This window comes from Stegastes partitus, unplaced genomic scaffold (assembly GCF_000690725.1).
Source record: "Stegastes partitus isolate 25-593 unplaced genomic scaffold, Stegastes_partitus-1.0.2 Scaffold904, whole genome shotgun sequence".
Classification (NCBI taxonomy): Eukaryota; Metazoa; Chordata; class Actinopteri; family Pomacentridae; genus Stegastes; species Stegastes partitus.
Genome location: NW_007578635.1, coordinates 12,501 through 26,980, shown reverse-complemented (window position 1 = coordinate 26,980; position 14,480 = coordinate 12,501). Strand labels below are relative to the sequence as shown.

The 14,480-nt window shown below is 42.3% G+C and overlaps 2 protein-coding genes across 2 annotated transcripts in view; both read right to left on the bottom strand.

The window, feature by feature from the left end:
* The window catches only part of vtg2 (vitellogenin 2), a 22,747-nt gene extending 12,660 nt beyond the window's left edge, over positions 1-10,087 (bottom strand). Inside the window, exons 1-25 of the mRNA XM_008293712.1 lie at positions 9,991-10,087; positions 8,952-9,170; positions 8,646-8,863; positions 8,471-8,568; positions 8,262-8,386; positions 7,909-8,010; positions 7,706-7,825; positions 7,420-7,606; positions 7,244-7,334; positions 6,940-7,125; positions 6,120-6,264; positions 5,823-6,039; positions 5,243-5,733; positions 5,128-5,169; positions 4,988-5,056; positions 4,691-4,897; positions 4,470-4,612; positions 4,148-4,283; positions 3,915-4,044; positions 3,560-3,743; positions 3,378-3,472; positions 3,195-3,289; positions 2,941-3,106; positions 2,688-2,849; positions 2,499-2,599 (exon numbers count right to left, since the gene is read on the bottom strand). Of these exons, the coding sequence (XP_008291934.1) occupies positions 2,499-2,599; positions 2,688-2,849; positions 2,941-3,106; positions 3,195-3,289; positions 3,378-3,472; positions 3,560-3,743; positions 3,915-4,044; positions 4,148-4,283; positions 4,470-4,612; positions 4,691-4,897; positions 4,988-5,056; positions 5,128-5,169; positions 5,243-5,733; positions 5,823-6,039; positions 6,120-6,264; positions 6,940-7,125; positions 7,244-7,334; positions 7,420-7,606; positions 7,706-7,825; positions 7,909-8,010; positions 8,262-8,386; positions 8,471-8,568; positions 8,646-8,863; positions 8,952-9,170; positions 9,991-10,059 (3,798 nt within the window). The 5' untranslated portion in view covers positions 10,060-10,087. The remainder of the gene's footprint in view (positions 1-2,498; positions 2,600-2,687; positions 2,850-2,940; positions 3,107-3,194; positions 3,290-3,377; positions 3,473-3,559; positions 3,744-3,914; positions 4,045-4,147; positions 4,284-4,469; positions 4,613-4,690; positions 4,898-4,987; positions 5,057-5,127; positions 5,170-5,242; positions 5,734-5,822; positions 6,040-6,119; positions 6,265-6,939; positions 7,126-7,243; positions 7,335-7,419; positions 7,607-7,705; positions 7,826-7,908; positions 8,011-8,261; positions 8,387-8,470; positions 8,569-8,645; positions 8,864-8,951; positions 9,171-9,990) is intronic.
* A 63-nt stretch (positions 10,088-10,150) lies between these two features.
* On the bottom strand, positions 10,151-14,318 carry LOC103366081 (vitellogenin-2-like). The gene is made up of 9 exons (XM_008293711.1): positions 14,269-14,318; positions 13,425-13,445; positions 13,191-13,339; positions 12,855-13,106; positions 12,615-12,761; positions 11,267-11,415; positions 11,033-11,183; positions 10,440-10,597; positions 10,151-10,361 (listed from the first exon to the last, which is right to left on the bottom strand). The coding sequence occupies exons 1-9, from the start codon at positions 14,306-14,308 to the stop codon at positions 10,151-10,153; spliced, it is 1,278 nt and encodes a 425-aa protein (XP_008291933.1). The 5' UTR covers positions 14,309-14,318.
* Positions 14,319-14,480: the final 162 nt, after the last annotated feature.

Below are 14,480 nucleotides of genomic sequence, written 5' to 3'. Positions count from 1 at the left end.
TCATGATGCCGCCACCACCGTGCTCCACGTCGTGATGCTGCCACCGCCATGCTTCACAGAGTGGATGGTTGTGATGACTGTGATGATGTGCAATGTTTGGTGTCCACAAAACATAATATCAAGTGTTATAGCCAAAAAGCTCCATTTTGGTCTCATCAGACCAAAGAACCTTCTTCCAGGTGACTTCAGAGTCTTCTGGTGAACTCCAGTGCAGATTTAATCTGAGCTTTTTCCAACAGAGTCTTTCTCTTTGTCTCCCATAAAGCTTTGACTGGTGAAGAAAAGACAACAGTTGTGGTATGGACAGTCTCCCCCATCTTAGCTGCTGAAGCGGGTAACTCCTTCAGAGGAGTCATTGGTGTCTTGGTGGCCTCCTTCACTAGTCTCCTTCTTGCTCGGTCACTCAGTTTTTGAGGACGTCCTGCTCTAGTCAGATCCATAATCCTTCCATTTCTTAATGATTTATTTAACTGGACTCCAAGAGAATATTCAGTGATTTGGAATTTTTTTTGTATAGTACCCTGACTAATGCTTTTGAGTTCTTGGAGTGCTCTTTAGTCTTCATGGTATAGCGCTGTCCAGGGTACTGATCCACCAGTAATTGGACCTGCCAGATACAGGAGTCTTTATACCTCTTTATACATCTTAAAGGTTCAGTACCTCAAGAAATACAACTCCTACAGCCCTGGATTTTGGTGAGGACAGAGACAGAATTCTTTCCAGCAGATCTAAATATCTGAATGGCTCCAGCAGGGGCAAGATGTTCTGTTATTAGTGCTTGAAAATGGAAAAAAAGTTTTTAACATTTTCAAACAGGAGTGGTATTGTGGCCTATAAGTGTACATATATGGATGTGTACTTACTTCCTACTAAAAATACAGTCTTTGGTGGACATTTAAGCTACTTTTGAGGCCTTTAACATCAGTAGATTTTAACATGTGATATTTATAGGAAGACAATGTTCCAGTTTTTTGCTATTTTAACAAAATGTCAATCAACATAAGGGCTGATAAGCTGGAAACACGTCTTTGGTCACAGCTTTTTGGTTACAAGACACAATAAAATTTCACAAAGACATGCCTCGTCACTAATTTAAAAATAGACAAACTGTTTTTGTTTTGGTTGAGAACGAGGTCCTGAGTCACTCAAGCGACTTTTCAGGTCACAGTGGACATGTTTTTGCCATTTTGGACAATTTTTAAATCATTACAGGCCAGTGTTTGTCATTTTTTCCCCCATTATTTTGGATGCCTTTTTCTTTTCTGACAATTTCTGGTGCATTTTGACATTTTTTGAGTCATTTTGAACAACTTTATGTGATTCAGTACAATATTTGGGTCATTTTCAAAGAAAGTTTTTTTAAGCTCAAGTTTTTGTCATCTATCCATCCATCATCTATATACCGCTTAATCCTCACTAGGTTCATGGGGGGCTGGAGTCTATCCCAGCTGACTCAGGGTGAAGGCAGGTTCACCTGGACAGGTAACCAGTCTATCACAGGGCTACACTTAGAGACAGACAACCAAGCACACTCACATTCACACCCACAGACAATTTAGAATCACCAGCTCAACATGTTTTTTGGACCTTGTGGGAGGAAACCGGAGAACCCGGAGAGAACCTACGCTGCACGGGGAGAACATGGAGACTTCACGCAGAAAGATCCCGGGTGTCCTCACCAGGACGCAAACTGGCGACCGTCTAGCTGCGAGGCAACAGTGCTCACCACTGAGCCACCGTCCAGTCCAAGTTTTTGTCATTTCAAGCATATTTTTTTTCACCACTTTCAAAACATTTTGGTCCTTTTGGACAACTTTAAGTCATTTTAAACGGGTTTATTTTATTTTGGATAATTTTTAGGGTCATATGAATGATGCTTTAGGTCACATTGGACAGGTTTTTGTCCTTTTAGACAATGATTGAGTCATTTTGAACGATGCTTTAAGACAAGTCACACTGGGCAAGTTTTTGTCATTTCAGACAATTTTTGAATCACTTTGTTTTGTCACAAGTTTTTGTCCTTTTTAGACAATGTTTAAGCCATTTTGAATGACTTTTTGAGTTACATTGGGCATCATTTCAAACACTTTTTTGAGTCATTTTTAACAATTTTATATTATTCTGGCCAATTTTTGTGCCATTTTGAACTATGTTTTCAGTCACACTGGGCAAGTTTTTGTCATTTGGACAATTTTTTGATTCGTTCTGAATGGCTTTTTGAGTTGTTTTGGACAAGTTCTTGTAATTACAGATCATTTATTATTTATTTTGTACAAGTTTTTGTTGTTTTTGAGCTATTTCAGCAGACGAGATAATGAGCACAAGTTTCCAGTTTTAATGACTTCTCCGTTTGTATGACTAATAAATAGTCACAAACCACACAACACGAATGTCATATGCTTCTTCACTTTATTTAAGTTTACAGTTCCAACAAAGTAATTAACAAGGCCTGCAGGAGACCGAAAACAAAACACAACACAACTGAGCTGAGATTAAGCGCAATGAGGAGAGCAGCGGCAGGCCAGGTGGGCTTCTGCTGTTTCAATCAGGTCAATGCTCTTCTCGTAGATGTTGCTTAGACCTTGGTTTACGTTGGCATCTGCAACAGTGAGGACAGTAAAGTGGGTTAGAGGCTGTACAAGATGACAAGAATGGTGACGTTCAGCTGTGCTTTCTTGCAGACTCACCAGCAGGAACGCAGTGGAAACCGACGTTGACCTTGGTGGTCCTCAGCGGCGTGCAGCCGGCCAGGCAGCGCAGCACTGGCTCGACAGAGTAGCATTTGGATTGCTGGCCGTGAAGGTTAACCTGCTTCTCCAGTTTCACGGATTGCTTCTCCAGGAAACACTCTGGAGAAAAAAAAAAATGAAGGTAAGCAATGCTGAAACCAAACTCTCAGACTCATCGTCATCCTGCATACAGTTGATGTTCTAACATTACCAGAGACATCTCGGCAGCTCCTTCCAGGAACAATCCACTGATGAGCAAAGTTGGCCGCGTCCCTGGTCAGCTCTCCGTTGGGTTTTCTGTACTCCTGTCTGATTTCCCCATCACCCTTTCCGCAGACTCCAGAGACCTTGCTTAACATCCAGTCCACAAGTTGAATCTAAAAAAACAATAACAGCGTTTTTATTGCCGTTTTACCAGCATGTAGGTTAGCAAAGCTCAGCGTTGTGTCATGTGTGTTGTATCACCTTCAAAGTGTTGAAACCAAAGAGGACTTCCTGAACACCGAGTTTGGGAGCGATGACAGCGATGCCCTGAGGCCTCTGTCTGATCTGGATTGTTTCTGAAATGAATGCAGGCATATTTGTGAATTCCCAAAATTCTAATTGAATAATCTTAGATGGCAGCTTAGTCTGATTAGAATAAAGTACCTGAACTGTCCACGTATGACTGATTGGTGATGGGAAGTTCTCTGTCATTAAGCTTCACCTTGATAGCAGCGTCCTTCGGGAATATGTCGATTTTGCTGATGAAAAACAATTGAAGTCAGTGTGTTTGAATTATTCCAGGTCTACATTTTAACCACAGTCGCGATATGTGTGAACAGTCTTACATGCTGGACATCCAGAGAGTGATCTGGTACTTGTCCTCTGGGTGGTCCTTCCTCAGCTCAATCATGAATTTCTGCTCGTCTGTGGGATCGTAAGCCAAGATCTGGGAGCAGGCGTGCGGCATATCGTTTCTAAGTCTTTTGTTGTTGAATGTTGTCAGCGTTTCGTTGACCATGCTGCACTCAGCTGGAGTGGGGAAAAAAATGTGTTTGAAGTAATTTAATTTATTGTTTTGGATTTTTTTTTAAAATATACAAATTTTTAACATTTTTAACAAAAAAAAAAACCTATTTAATAAAAAAAAAATCTTAATACTCAAGCATACAAATATAAAACCTGCTCTTTTAAATGTTTTACCTTTGTTAACCTTGGTGTACATGTAGGAGATCGTGTCAGCAAAGTTGCTCTGGAATGCCTCCAGCTCGGCAGCAGTTTCTCCATAAGGCAAAGAGATAGGCAGAGCCAGGCCACGTTTGTAGTAGGTCCTCTGTGATAAGAAATGAAAACGGGTCAGGAAGCAGCTCTACAGCCTCAGAGATGAAGTGTAATTAAAGTATTTCCTTTGTGTAAAGAAGCAACAAAAAGCGCACCTTTGCTGTCCTCAGCGCGACATTCAGGCTTTTCTCAGAAGCAGCAGCTATAGTCAGAGCAATCTGTCTTTCAGTCTTGACCTTCGCCTTGCTCACTTCAATCTCCAGAGGGATGCGGCTGATGTACTTGGAGAGCCTAGAGGGACGTACATGTTAAGGTTTGTAAGAATCTCTTTAAAGTCAGATTGACGCCTGCCAGAACTAATAAAACTTCCCATATCGAGGGTGTCCGAGAAGGTTTTTGGTCAAAGTGCTGACAGAGTGTGTCGATTCTCTACCTAGGCAAAAGTATTTCAAACAGTGCATCAGTCTGTGGACTTACTTGCGTGCATAGCGCTTCATGCTCGTTGGAACTCTGTCCCAGGCCAACTTGAGGCGGATCGCGGGCATCTGCTCCACACGGCCGGTCTCAGCGGTGATCTTGGTTAAGTACTGTTTGCATTCAATGCCCCAGGCGACTGCAGCCTACAACAAGGTAAACTCGGTCAACCCTAAAGCGTCACACTAATTTCCGGTAACTGGTTGTTGATGTAAAATATTCACCATCAGCTTTTGGTTACTCAGCTTCACGCCGTCAGCGCAGATCCTCCACTTGTCGCCCTCAGCCAGGTTGGCGATGATGATCTGTACTCTGGAGGTTTCTCTGTCGAGGTAAGCTGTGACCTGGTATCCCTGGACCTTGTGGTCGACTCTCACAGCACGAATGAGGATGGTCACAGAGGGACTCACCACATCGGAGAGGTACTTGGCCTGAACGGGCGAACCGGAGAGTAGTGATGTTAAAGCAAAGATTGGAATAAAATGAGTATTTGGATGAATACGTGAGGCTGTGAATGTCACCTTGGTCTGGATGCTCTCGAAGCTGGCGGCGCTGCTGTGGGATTCGGCCCGGTTTGAGGCAAGTTTATGCTGCAAAGACAGAAACCGCACATTTAGTCTGCTCAGACAGAACATAGCATGGCTGCCTCACGATAAATTACCTGGTGGACGTGGTTCTTCTTGAACTTCATTGGATCCTGTTCCTGCAAGAAATATACAAAATTAATTCCTGCACATTCTCTGTAACATTTCTTTCCGCAATGCGAGGTGGCTCACCTTTGACTCGGCGCTGGAGCTGGAGGAGCTGGAGCTGGAGGACTTGCTGCTGGTGCGCTGCGACGACTGACTGCTCAAGTCGCTGCTAGAGGAGCTGCTGGAGCGACTCTTTGTACGTCTGCTAGAGGAGCTGCTGGAGGAGCTGCTGCGCTTCTTGTTGCTGGGAGCGGCGGGATCGACCATCGTGCTTCTTCGCTGAGAGGCGGATTTGGAGGAGGAAGGCTTGGACGACGTGGAGGAGGAGCCGCTTGAGCTGGAGCTGACGGAGCGAGACTGGCTGGAGCTGGACGACTGGGAGCTGCTGGAGCTGGAGGACGTCACGGTGCTGTTCCTTAGACCAGGAACCAGGATCTTCTTCAGCTTCAGCAAGACGTTCTTGTCCTCAAGGGTTTGCTCTTCCTCGCGCTGGTTGATCACTTTCATGATCTTTTCTGCTGCTTTCTCTCCAACCTGAATCTCGAATTCAAACTTCTCGATGGCTGGTCCTCCAGCTGAAATACAAATCGATAAACACCATCAGTTTTCCACAACTACCTTAAATTACTTGAACTAGCAACTGAAGTTGACCAGTTTCTCTTACCTGGTTCAACCTTAACCAGAGCGACATGCTTTCCGATCAGGGTGTACAGCAGGGACTCTCTGAGGAAGGCGGCGTTGTAGGATTTAACCTCAGTGCATGCCTTGAATCCAAAGGTCTCACTTGCAGCACACATGGTCTTGTTAAAGGGTTTGAGAAGTTTCTGTTTGCTGGAGATTGGTTTTGGCAAATCGACGGGGAGTATTTCAGACGACGCGGACTGTGAAACCACAGCAGAGGTCACCACAGGAACTTGAAAGAGAACTGACAAAGAAGAGTAAGGTGATCGGTGAAACTCACCAGGCCACCAGCCAGAGAGGATGCCATGCTAGAAATCCTCTTGGAGACTCTCGCCAGCCGAGCGGCAGCATCAGCTGGGACCACTGGTGTCTTTTTGGTATGTTGGAGGTCTTCCACATTCCTCGCCACAGCAAATGTCTCAACACTGTTGGAGAATGAAAAAAAAAATGAATACATTTTAAAAGCACTTTACTTATTGATGTTTTAACAAAACACATTTTTGAACAATTTACTGCTATTTTACAGATTTTCCCTTTTTGTTTAAATGCAGATAATATCTAGTGTAATCTTAGAGAGAGAGAGAAAAAAAATCTTCTTAAGCATCTTAACTGTAAAAACAAACAACAAAAAACAGGCCAAAGCTGTTAATAATATCCACATCAAAAATCTGTATTTTTACAAACCGTAATCTGTTATTTTCCAAAATTAACCATTTTTATTGTATTTAAATCAGCAAAAAAATCAATATTTGACAGATGTCTGCAATTATTTGAAAGAAAAAATATGTATCATAAGGACTGAAATTTTTTTTTGGCCAGATTTTGCTCTCTTTTATTAAATTAAACTCACAAAAACAATAATAATTTACACTTTAAGCGTTAAAAACTGTAAATAATGACCACAATGGTTATTCGTTCTTTTATGATATTTGACCATAAAATTACAGCTTTAGTTTATTTAAATGAGCTAAAAACACTATAATTTTACTGGTATTTGTTATTTTCACTGTTTATGACATATGTTTTTGTTGCTGCCAGATTTTAACCCTTTATTTTAAGGGTTTTTTTATATATATATATATTTTGTGCAGCGTGCATACCTTGCAGATGCAATAGTGTGAATCTCCTTAATAGATGGGAACTCAAACTTGTAGTTGCCCTTCGTCATTTCAAATCTCGCCTCCATCTTGTCGGGCAGAACCGTGTAAACTTCGGCCTTTGACAGCAGCGAGGCCTGGAGGAAGGCTGTGTTCACTCCCATGACTGCGTAGGTGTGCGTGGAAACACTACGGGGGACACAAGATATTGACTTTCAGGGAGATCTCTGAATACACTTCCATTTTTTTCTTTTTAAAAGTTGAACTGATGAGAAGAAGTTCGTAAATCTGGGTGCAGCTGAGTTACCTCGGGGTGATTTCAGCGCTCATGCTAAAGTCGGTCCTCAGAAGCTGCAGGAGGTTCTGGGGCAGATTGGCGATCGGGGTGGCCACAGAGGCTTCGTGGGTGAAAAACAACACATTTTAGTGACTCATCAGTGTCAACAATTCTCGCAAGTCCACAACTACAGCAGTGAAACGTACCCTTAACAGATGCAACGGCCACAGCAGCGGTGTAGAAGCTGAGCTCCATGGGAAGACCAGCACTGGTGGGGAGGATGCGACGGATCTCAGCAATCAGCATGGGCTTGGCGTAATGCTTCGTGAAACCGGTCTTCAGAACGTCCAGAGCCTGCTCGCCATAACTGCGGAGGTCAGCGTCGCTTGCATGCTGTAATCACAAAGTTACTTATAAGACGCCGCGTTTCCAGCTCAAAACGTTGCTGTCAGCCTACGCAGCAGTCGTAGGACACTGGAGGAGATGCATCACCTGAATGATCTGCTGGACAATGCTTTTGTCAATGTTGGCAAATGCAATTTCTTGTCCGAGGATCTTCACGTACATGGAGGCCAGAGGCTGGCCTGAAGGATGTTTCCTCCAGTCCTGAAGCTGTTTTAGGAAGAAAACTGCAGGTTAGAAACAGCGGCTCATGTAAAGCAATCTGTGTTGTGTAGCGTCAGGTTTGAACTTACAGCTGCTATGACTTGTTTCATCTTGGCGATCCTGTCTGCATTCGCTGGGAGGTTTCGGGCTTTCAACAAGGCCTCCTGGATTCCCTCAGTTCTCACTCCAAACTGCAAGCAAAACAGAAGTAGCGATTTCGTGGATACGTGTTCTTGAAATTATTAGTAAAAGTGTAAATTTGCCAGGCCTGTGTAACCACAACACCTGAGGTTGTCAACTAAGCTGGCATTAAATGAAGGTACGAGGTTGGCAGAAGTTTAATCTCATGTTAAACAAACAGCAGGATTCTTGGTAAGATTAAAGCCTGAGTTCAACATGTACACTCTGAAGGTGTTGTTTTAGCTTTCGATGTGAGTCATACCTCAAGAACGTCAGCGTAAGCTCCGGCCAGGTAAGTGCGAGCTTTGGCCATGATGGTTCTTGGAAAAACAGTTGCAGCATCATTGATGTAGTAGGCACTGGCAGCAGCTCCCACCATCCAGGGATCTGCAGGGCAACAGAGGGAAACCGTCAAAAACACTTGAATGCATCTGAAATCTGCGACAGTGACATATTCTGTTCATCTCTTACTGGCGTAGTAGTCGTAGTAGTATGCTCCGCTGTAGCGGTGGCTAAGTCTGTCCAGTTTGGAGCTGAGCATCCTCATGGCGACATTAGAGGCTGCAGCACTGAAAGGACAACATCAGAGCAGTTGTAGCCGCGAACACGCTTCAACAAATCAGATCAGATCCTGCTAGGTTCTTACACTGAAGCAAAGTCAGGGGAGGTGGTCTTGGTCATGGCCTTCATGTAAGAGTAGGCGAAGCTGGCGACCTGCAGGTTTCTTTCATTCAGGAGAGAAACAGCCATCACGTTCACCAGACCGAAGGGCAGGCTGGTCTCAAACAGCACGATGGCAGCGGCTATACGCAGCTCTGGGTGCAGAGATTTGTCCATGAACACCTGAAGAACCTTCTCCTGGACCTGAGTCACAGAGACGAATACCATCAGTACAGCGGCGCATATAAACGCAGGTCTTTAAAAGTCATGTGAGAACATTTTGTGGCCTCACCATCTTGGGCTCCCTCTTGGCGATGCTCCTCAGAGCGAGAACGGCCTCGATGTGGACTCTGAGGGGCAGTTCGGCAGCACCGCTGTTAAAGATGGGCACGAGCCTCGTGATCGTCTTCAGACTGTCAGGATGTCCGGCGTTACCCAGAACTTTCACAATGAGGATGAGGTCAGCAACGTTCTTCTCGCTGAAGGCCTTGACAGCGATGTCATGGAGAGGCTGTGTGAGGAACAGAAGCACCGTTAATAAAACCGCTGATGCCATCACTGAGATTTGATCACTCAGTAGTAAAAAGGTTCAATTTGGCATCAAGGGTGTCAGAAAAAAATCTCTATATTGAAAAAAGGTGGAATAGCAGCAAATATCTATCATTTTACTGTCAAGTGTTGCACAAGAATGAAGTTGTAGAAATGCACATTAGACTTTTGGGGGATTTTCATAGATCGTAACTGTAATTTAACAAAACAAGGAAAGTGGAAAAAGAAGATTTATCATCTTTCAATCCCGAATATACATATTTTCTTTTTAATAACTGCAAACATCTGTAAAATATTGATATTCCTTTCTGATTTAAATACAAGGTAAAACAGATGTGATTTTACAAGTTATCTGTAATATAACAAAACAGGGAAAATCCATCATATATATATATACTATTTTTTAAATCCTTAATATTCATATTTTCATTTAGTTAATGGCAAATATCTTTCAAATAATGATATTTTTGCTGATTTAAACAAAGAAACACAACTTATTTTATGGTTAAATGTTGTAAAAGATTCCTGTTTTGTAAAAAATAAAATAAAATAAAATAAAAATGTATACTTTTTCTATATTTAACAGGTTATTATCTGTAAATAAAAAAAATGTAAAATATATGAAAAAATATTTCAATCCCTAATATACTTTTTTCCCCCTTTCAATTAACATTAAGTATATAACAAAACAGGGAAAATCAATGAAATAAGAATAAATTATTTTAAAACAAATGACAGCTCAAGACTTGAACCAAAACCTTCAGTACGTTGTGAACACGTACCCTCAGATAAGTCGAGGCAGCAGCGCCTTTTCCGTAGTATTTGCCGATCAGGGTGCCGTATCCCAGCATGAAAATCTCACGCAGAATTGCTTTTTCCTGGATGTGTGCATTCATGACCAGATCCTGAGGAGTTTGAAAATGAAAATGTTATTAAATGTTTTCATCTCGCTGCAGAAGTTCCAGAAAGCCTTCGCCACCGACTTGCCTCGGCGAGTTTCATGGACGCCTCGTCGACCGGCACCGAGTGCAGAGACATCATCAGAGAAGAGGCGGCTTCGAAAACAGTCAGCTCGTCGGCGAAGAACTTCTCCTTGAGGAACTTCAGAGCAAAGTGAGTGCCCATGGCGGGGAAGGCGTTCAGGATCCAGTGCCTGGGAGGGACAGACAGTCTGTGAATCTGTCCGAGTGCTCGTTTCGCGCTTCCTCTTCTGAACGAAGGTGGCGCTCACCTGTGATCGGGTCTCGTCTTGAACCGTTGCCACAGATCCTCGATGTTCTCGGGTTTGGCCACACGCAGCAGCTGGATGAACTCAATGAACTTCAGGGGGGCGTCTTCGTGCACCTTTGCCACGTTGTAGGTGACCAGGTGGTTCAGAGTCTCAACCATCTGTGGGGACACGAAGCATTTTTAGCTGCATGTACAAAGATAGATGCTTCATTCATCCACTAAGTTCAAGGTATCTCACACGTTGCATGCAGACAGATGAGAAGCAGTGTGCAAAAGAGCGGTTGTTGTGCAAATTGTGTTGGTTAGAGAAACAGCAGGAGGGTGTAAGAGTACTTTAAAGTGCAAGGTGCAATGTGAGAAGTAGAACTAATAGTAATGTGTTGATAGGAGGGGTGTGGTGCACGGGTCGTTGGTTTATTGAACAGGACAAAGGATCTCCTGAAGCGTTCAGTCCTGCAGCACACTGACCATCGCTGCCAGGATGTTGTGGTGGCCGGCGTTGTTCAGGATGGACTGTGAGTGAGGATGGAGTCCACACAGAGAAAAAAAAAAAAAAAAAAGACCTGAGTCGGAGGGAATGTTCTCCAGAAGTACCTGAGCCTCGACGTTGCTGATCCTCAGGAGCTGGATGGGCGACTGGAGAAGCTCGCTGCCGAACTCGTACTGCAGGTCTCCACGGTGAAGATAGTCGACCCGGAGAGGCTCGACGTGACCACTCTTGACCTCCAGGAAGGTCAGATTTTGCCTGCGAGCGAACACACATGAGTCAGTCTGCAGCGTGCCTACAGCACCGGACACCCACTCTTGTTTGTAGGTCAAAGCTCGTACTTGGACTCCATCTGAGCGGCGCCCTTCAGGATGTTGAAAGGTGAATACTCGATGAGCTCCGTAACGATCGCCTCCATGATCTGAGTACCGATGGGTGTTTCCTTCATGATGTAGTTGATGCCGGACGCTGTCTTCATGGCCTTTCCACTCTGCATCGACAGACACACAGCGTAGCTTCTTTGTCAATTCATCAATCGATCGCACGTTTTACAAAAATGAAAGGACAAAGCAAAGGGAATAAAAGCTATTGACTGAAATCTAGTTTCTGTAAAATAAGCCGAGAATATTCACCAGCTTTTAATCCTTAATCTTTTTAAAAACATTATTTTTTCAATTAACAGCAAATAGCTGTACAATAACATTAAAAATCGGTAAAATAACAGTAAAAAGTATTTCCCTTAAAAAAAAAAAAAAAAAATCGAAAAACAGTGACCCTACTTGCTAATAGCGCTATGAGATGACTTGTCGTAAATATGAACTAGTGAAGCCAAAATTAGCGTCTGTGCCACGACGGCGGTTGTGCTAATCGGGGCAGTGCTTTCTTTTAATAGCGCTATGAGATGACTTGTTGTAAATATGCACTATACAAATAAAATTGAATTGAATTAAGAAATATAAACATATCTGTAAAATAATTCTGTTTTTTGGCTGATTTATATACAGCAAAACTGAAATCTTACTGTCAAATGTTGTACAAGAATGAATTACCATTTGTAGAAAATAGTCAGTTTACTAAATATTATCTGTAATTTAACAAAATCGGGAAAATCTGTAAAATATCAGTTTTTTTTTAAAATCCCTTCAATACACATACCAATATTTGGTTTTTTTTTTAAAGATATATTTTTTTCTGATTTAAATACATTTAAAAAGAGTTTACATTAAATGTTATAATAAAACAGAAAGTGAGGAAACACTGTCAACATTTTTAAAAGCAAAATGAGATTACATTAAAAAGATAGATAAAATAGACAAAAATATATAATAAATACATAAATAAAATCTGTTTTTTTAAGAAGTAATAATGCTAAATTAGTTAATTAATTGATCAGATTATTCAAAAGCTAGACTAAAAAGGTCTAAAAAGGTTTTGTTTTTGCTTTTTTATCTTGTTCCAGAGATGATTTTTATTACAAAACTACAAGAAAACTTTAGTGTTTGTAGGATAAAGTGCTTAATGAACCAATAAAATAAATTTTAAAGCAGACAGGTAGCCAGTGCAGGGAACTGAAAATGAATTTGCTCTGAGTTTTGGAGCAGTTTAAATGGAGATGCATTAATAATGAAAGCCTGAAGAGCTCAGTCCTACAAAGCCAGAAGAAACGGCACTTACAGCTTCACACTCTGCACATTTCTCCAGGTGACTCATGCCCATGTCCTTGAAGATCTTGCTCTGGCACTGGTTCAGGTCTTTGCTCTTGCTCAGGAAGATGCGCTCGGCCTTTTGATCCTGTCTCAGGACGTAGTGGGTCTTGCACATGCCGTGGACGCCAGCCTGTTGGTATAAAAAGGTTCACAGGTGCTGTCAGTAAGAATCGTGGTGTTTCGTGAGTCGAACTCGCTGGAGGTTTTGTTTTTTTTTCTGTACCTCTTGCAGCTCGTACACGTTCAGCGTGTTCTTGATGTTCAGCTGGAAGATGTTGAGGATTCCCCTGTAGATGTTGAGGACGGTTGAGGAGACACCAGCCGGTGCAAGCACTTTCCTGACAGCACCGCTGGCGTACTCGAACTTGATGGGGGTCATGAGCTGAGCAGCCAGGGCCGAGGTGAGCTGGGTGGCCGGGGTGAAGCGGTCTTTGGGCCAGATGCCGCTGTACTCAAAGATCTTAGGATCCACAAGCTACAAGAATTTGGATTGAAGTCACGTGGGGGATGTTGTCAGGTGCACAAGAGAATCTCATCAATACTCCAAAACGGTGTTTACCTTCAGGATGAATGTCTGAGGGGTGGCGTCTTTGCTGATCTGAACTCTGCTGTGGACTTTGACTCCGGCCCGTGCCAGGCCCTCCTCAGGCAGGCCGCCCATAAGCTCGGTCTCATATTCGTACTCGTAGATCTTTCCAGGAACAAACTCTGGAGAAAGCAAAGTGAAGTTCATTGCATTACATTTTGCAACTCAGACACAGAAAGTATGTCATGCGATAGAACGACAACTTACCGAAGCTGATCTGGCTGCTGGCTGTAACGTAGGACAAAAAAAAAAAAAAAAGTTCATTTGGTGCTCACAGACAACATGTAGGACAAAGAATGAGTTGTGAAGCAAAATGGGAATATTATAAAGGATGTGCTGTTCTTTAGCAATGTGTTTAATTGGCAAGACAGTCGGTAAAAGTGGAGAATTTGATGCATAGATTTAGCTGTAATGTTGGTTTGGCAGCTTTATACCATCACCAACTCAAAAAAAAAGTAATTTAAGGAACTTATTTTTCTTAGATAAGTTTAATTTAACAATTCAAATAACCATTTTAAGTTGCTTTTGTGGCTTCAGTCGACATAAAAGTGAATCAACTTAACACTGGTTATGATTTAAATTCAAAATGAGTTCATTAAAGTTGAGATCACTTAATAAATCTAGTTTGATAACTACATTTTTCTTCACCAGGATCTGAAGTCTCTACCTATTGAACACTGGAACTTTAAAAAAAAATTTGAATACTTAATAAACTGTGCTTGTGATCATTTAGTACAAAACATGCTTTTAAATAACATGGAGTTGGAACCTAGAAACTGAAAAATCTAGTTGTAGAGGGAAATGCAGTTCCCCTAACTCGGTGTGGGTCGTTCGTTGAACATAACTCCATTAGAAAGTTGTCTTAGCTCAAAAAGATTCATATTTAATTTATTTTTCTTTATGTGCAAATATTATTTTTTTAAGTGTAATAATTGAGTGTAAAGTTCCAATTCCTATAATGAATAATTGTCTTTTTCTAAGTGAAAGAGCTTCTTTGTCGCAGCATTTTCAGAAAATTAATCCAGATTTAAATACATAGACACAAACTCACCCACAAGGGCCACGGTGAGCGCGAGCACAAACACCCTCATGGCTGGTGGATGAGGACTTCTGCAGCCGGACGCCGCCTTTTAAAGCCAGTTTTCTGCCGCCGCTGCCAATCCACGTGTATCATTAACTAAATGTCAGCTGTCGGTGATGTTACTGTGCCCCGATAATGCAGATTAGACCGAGCAAACAAACTAATGAAAAACATCCCAGATG

Coding starts and splice junctions, on each gene's coding strand:
- LOC103366081 (XM_008293711.1), bottom strand. CDS start 14,308: ATGAGGGTGTTTGTGCTCGCGCTCACCGTGGCCCTTGTGG. Junction 10,598..11,032: donor TCAGCAACGTCGAGGCTCAG/GTACTTCTGGAG, acceptor GTGTCCCCACAG/ATGGTTGAGACTCTGAACCA. Junction 10,362..10,439: donor AAGACGAGACCCGATCACAG/GTGAGCGCCACC, acceptor TGTCCCTCCCAG/GCACTGGATCCTGAACGCCT.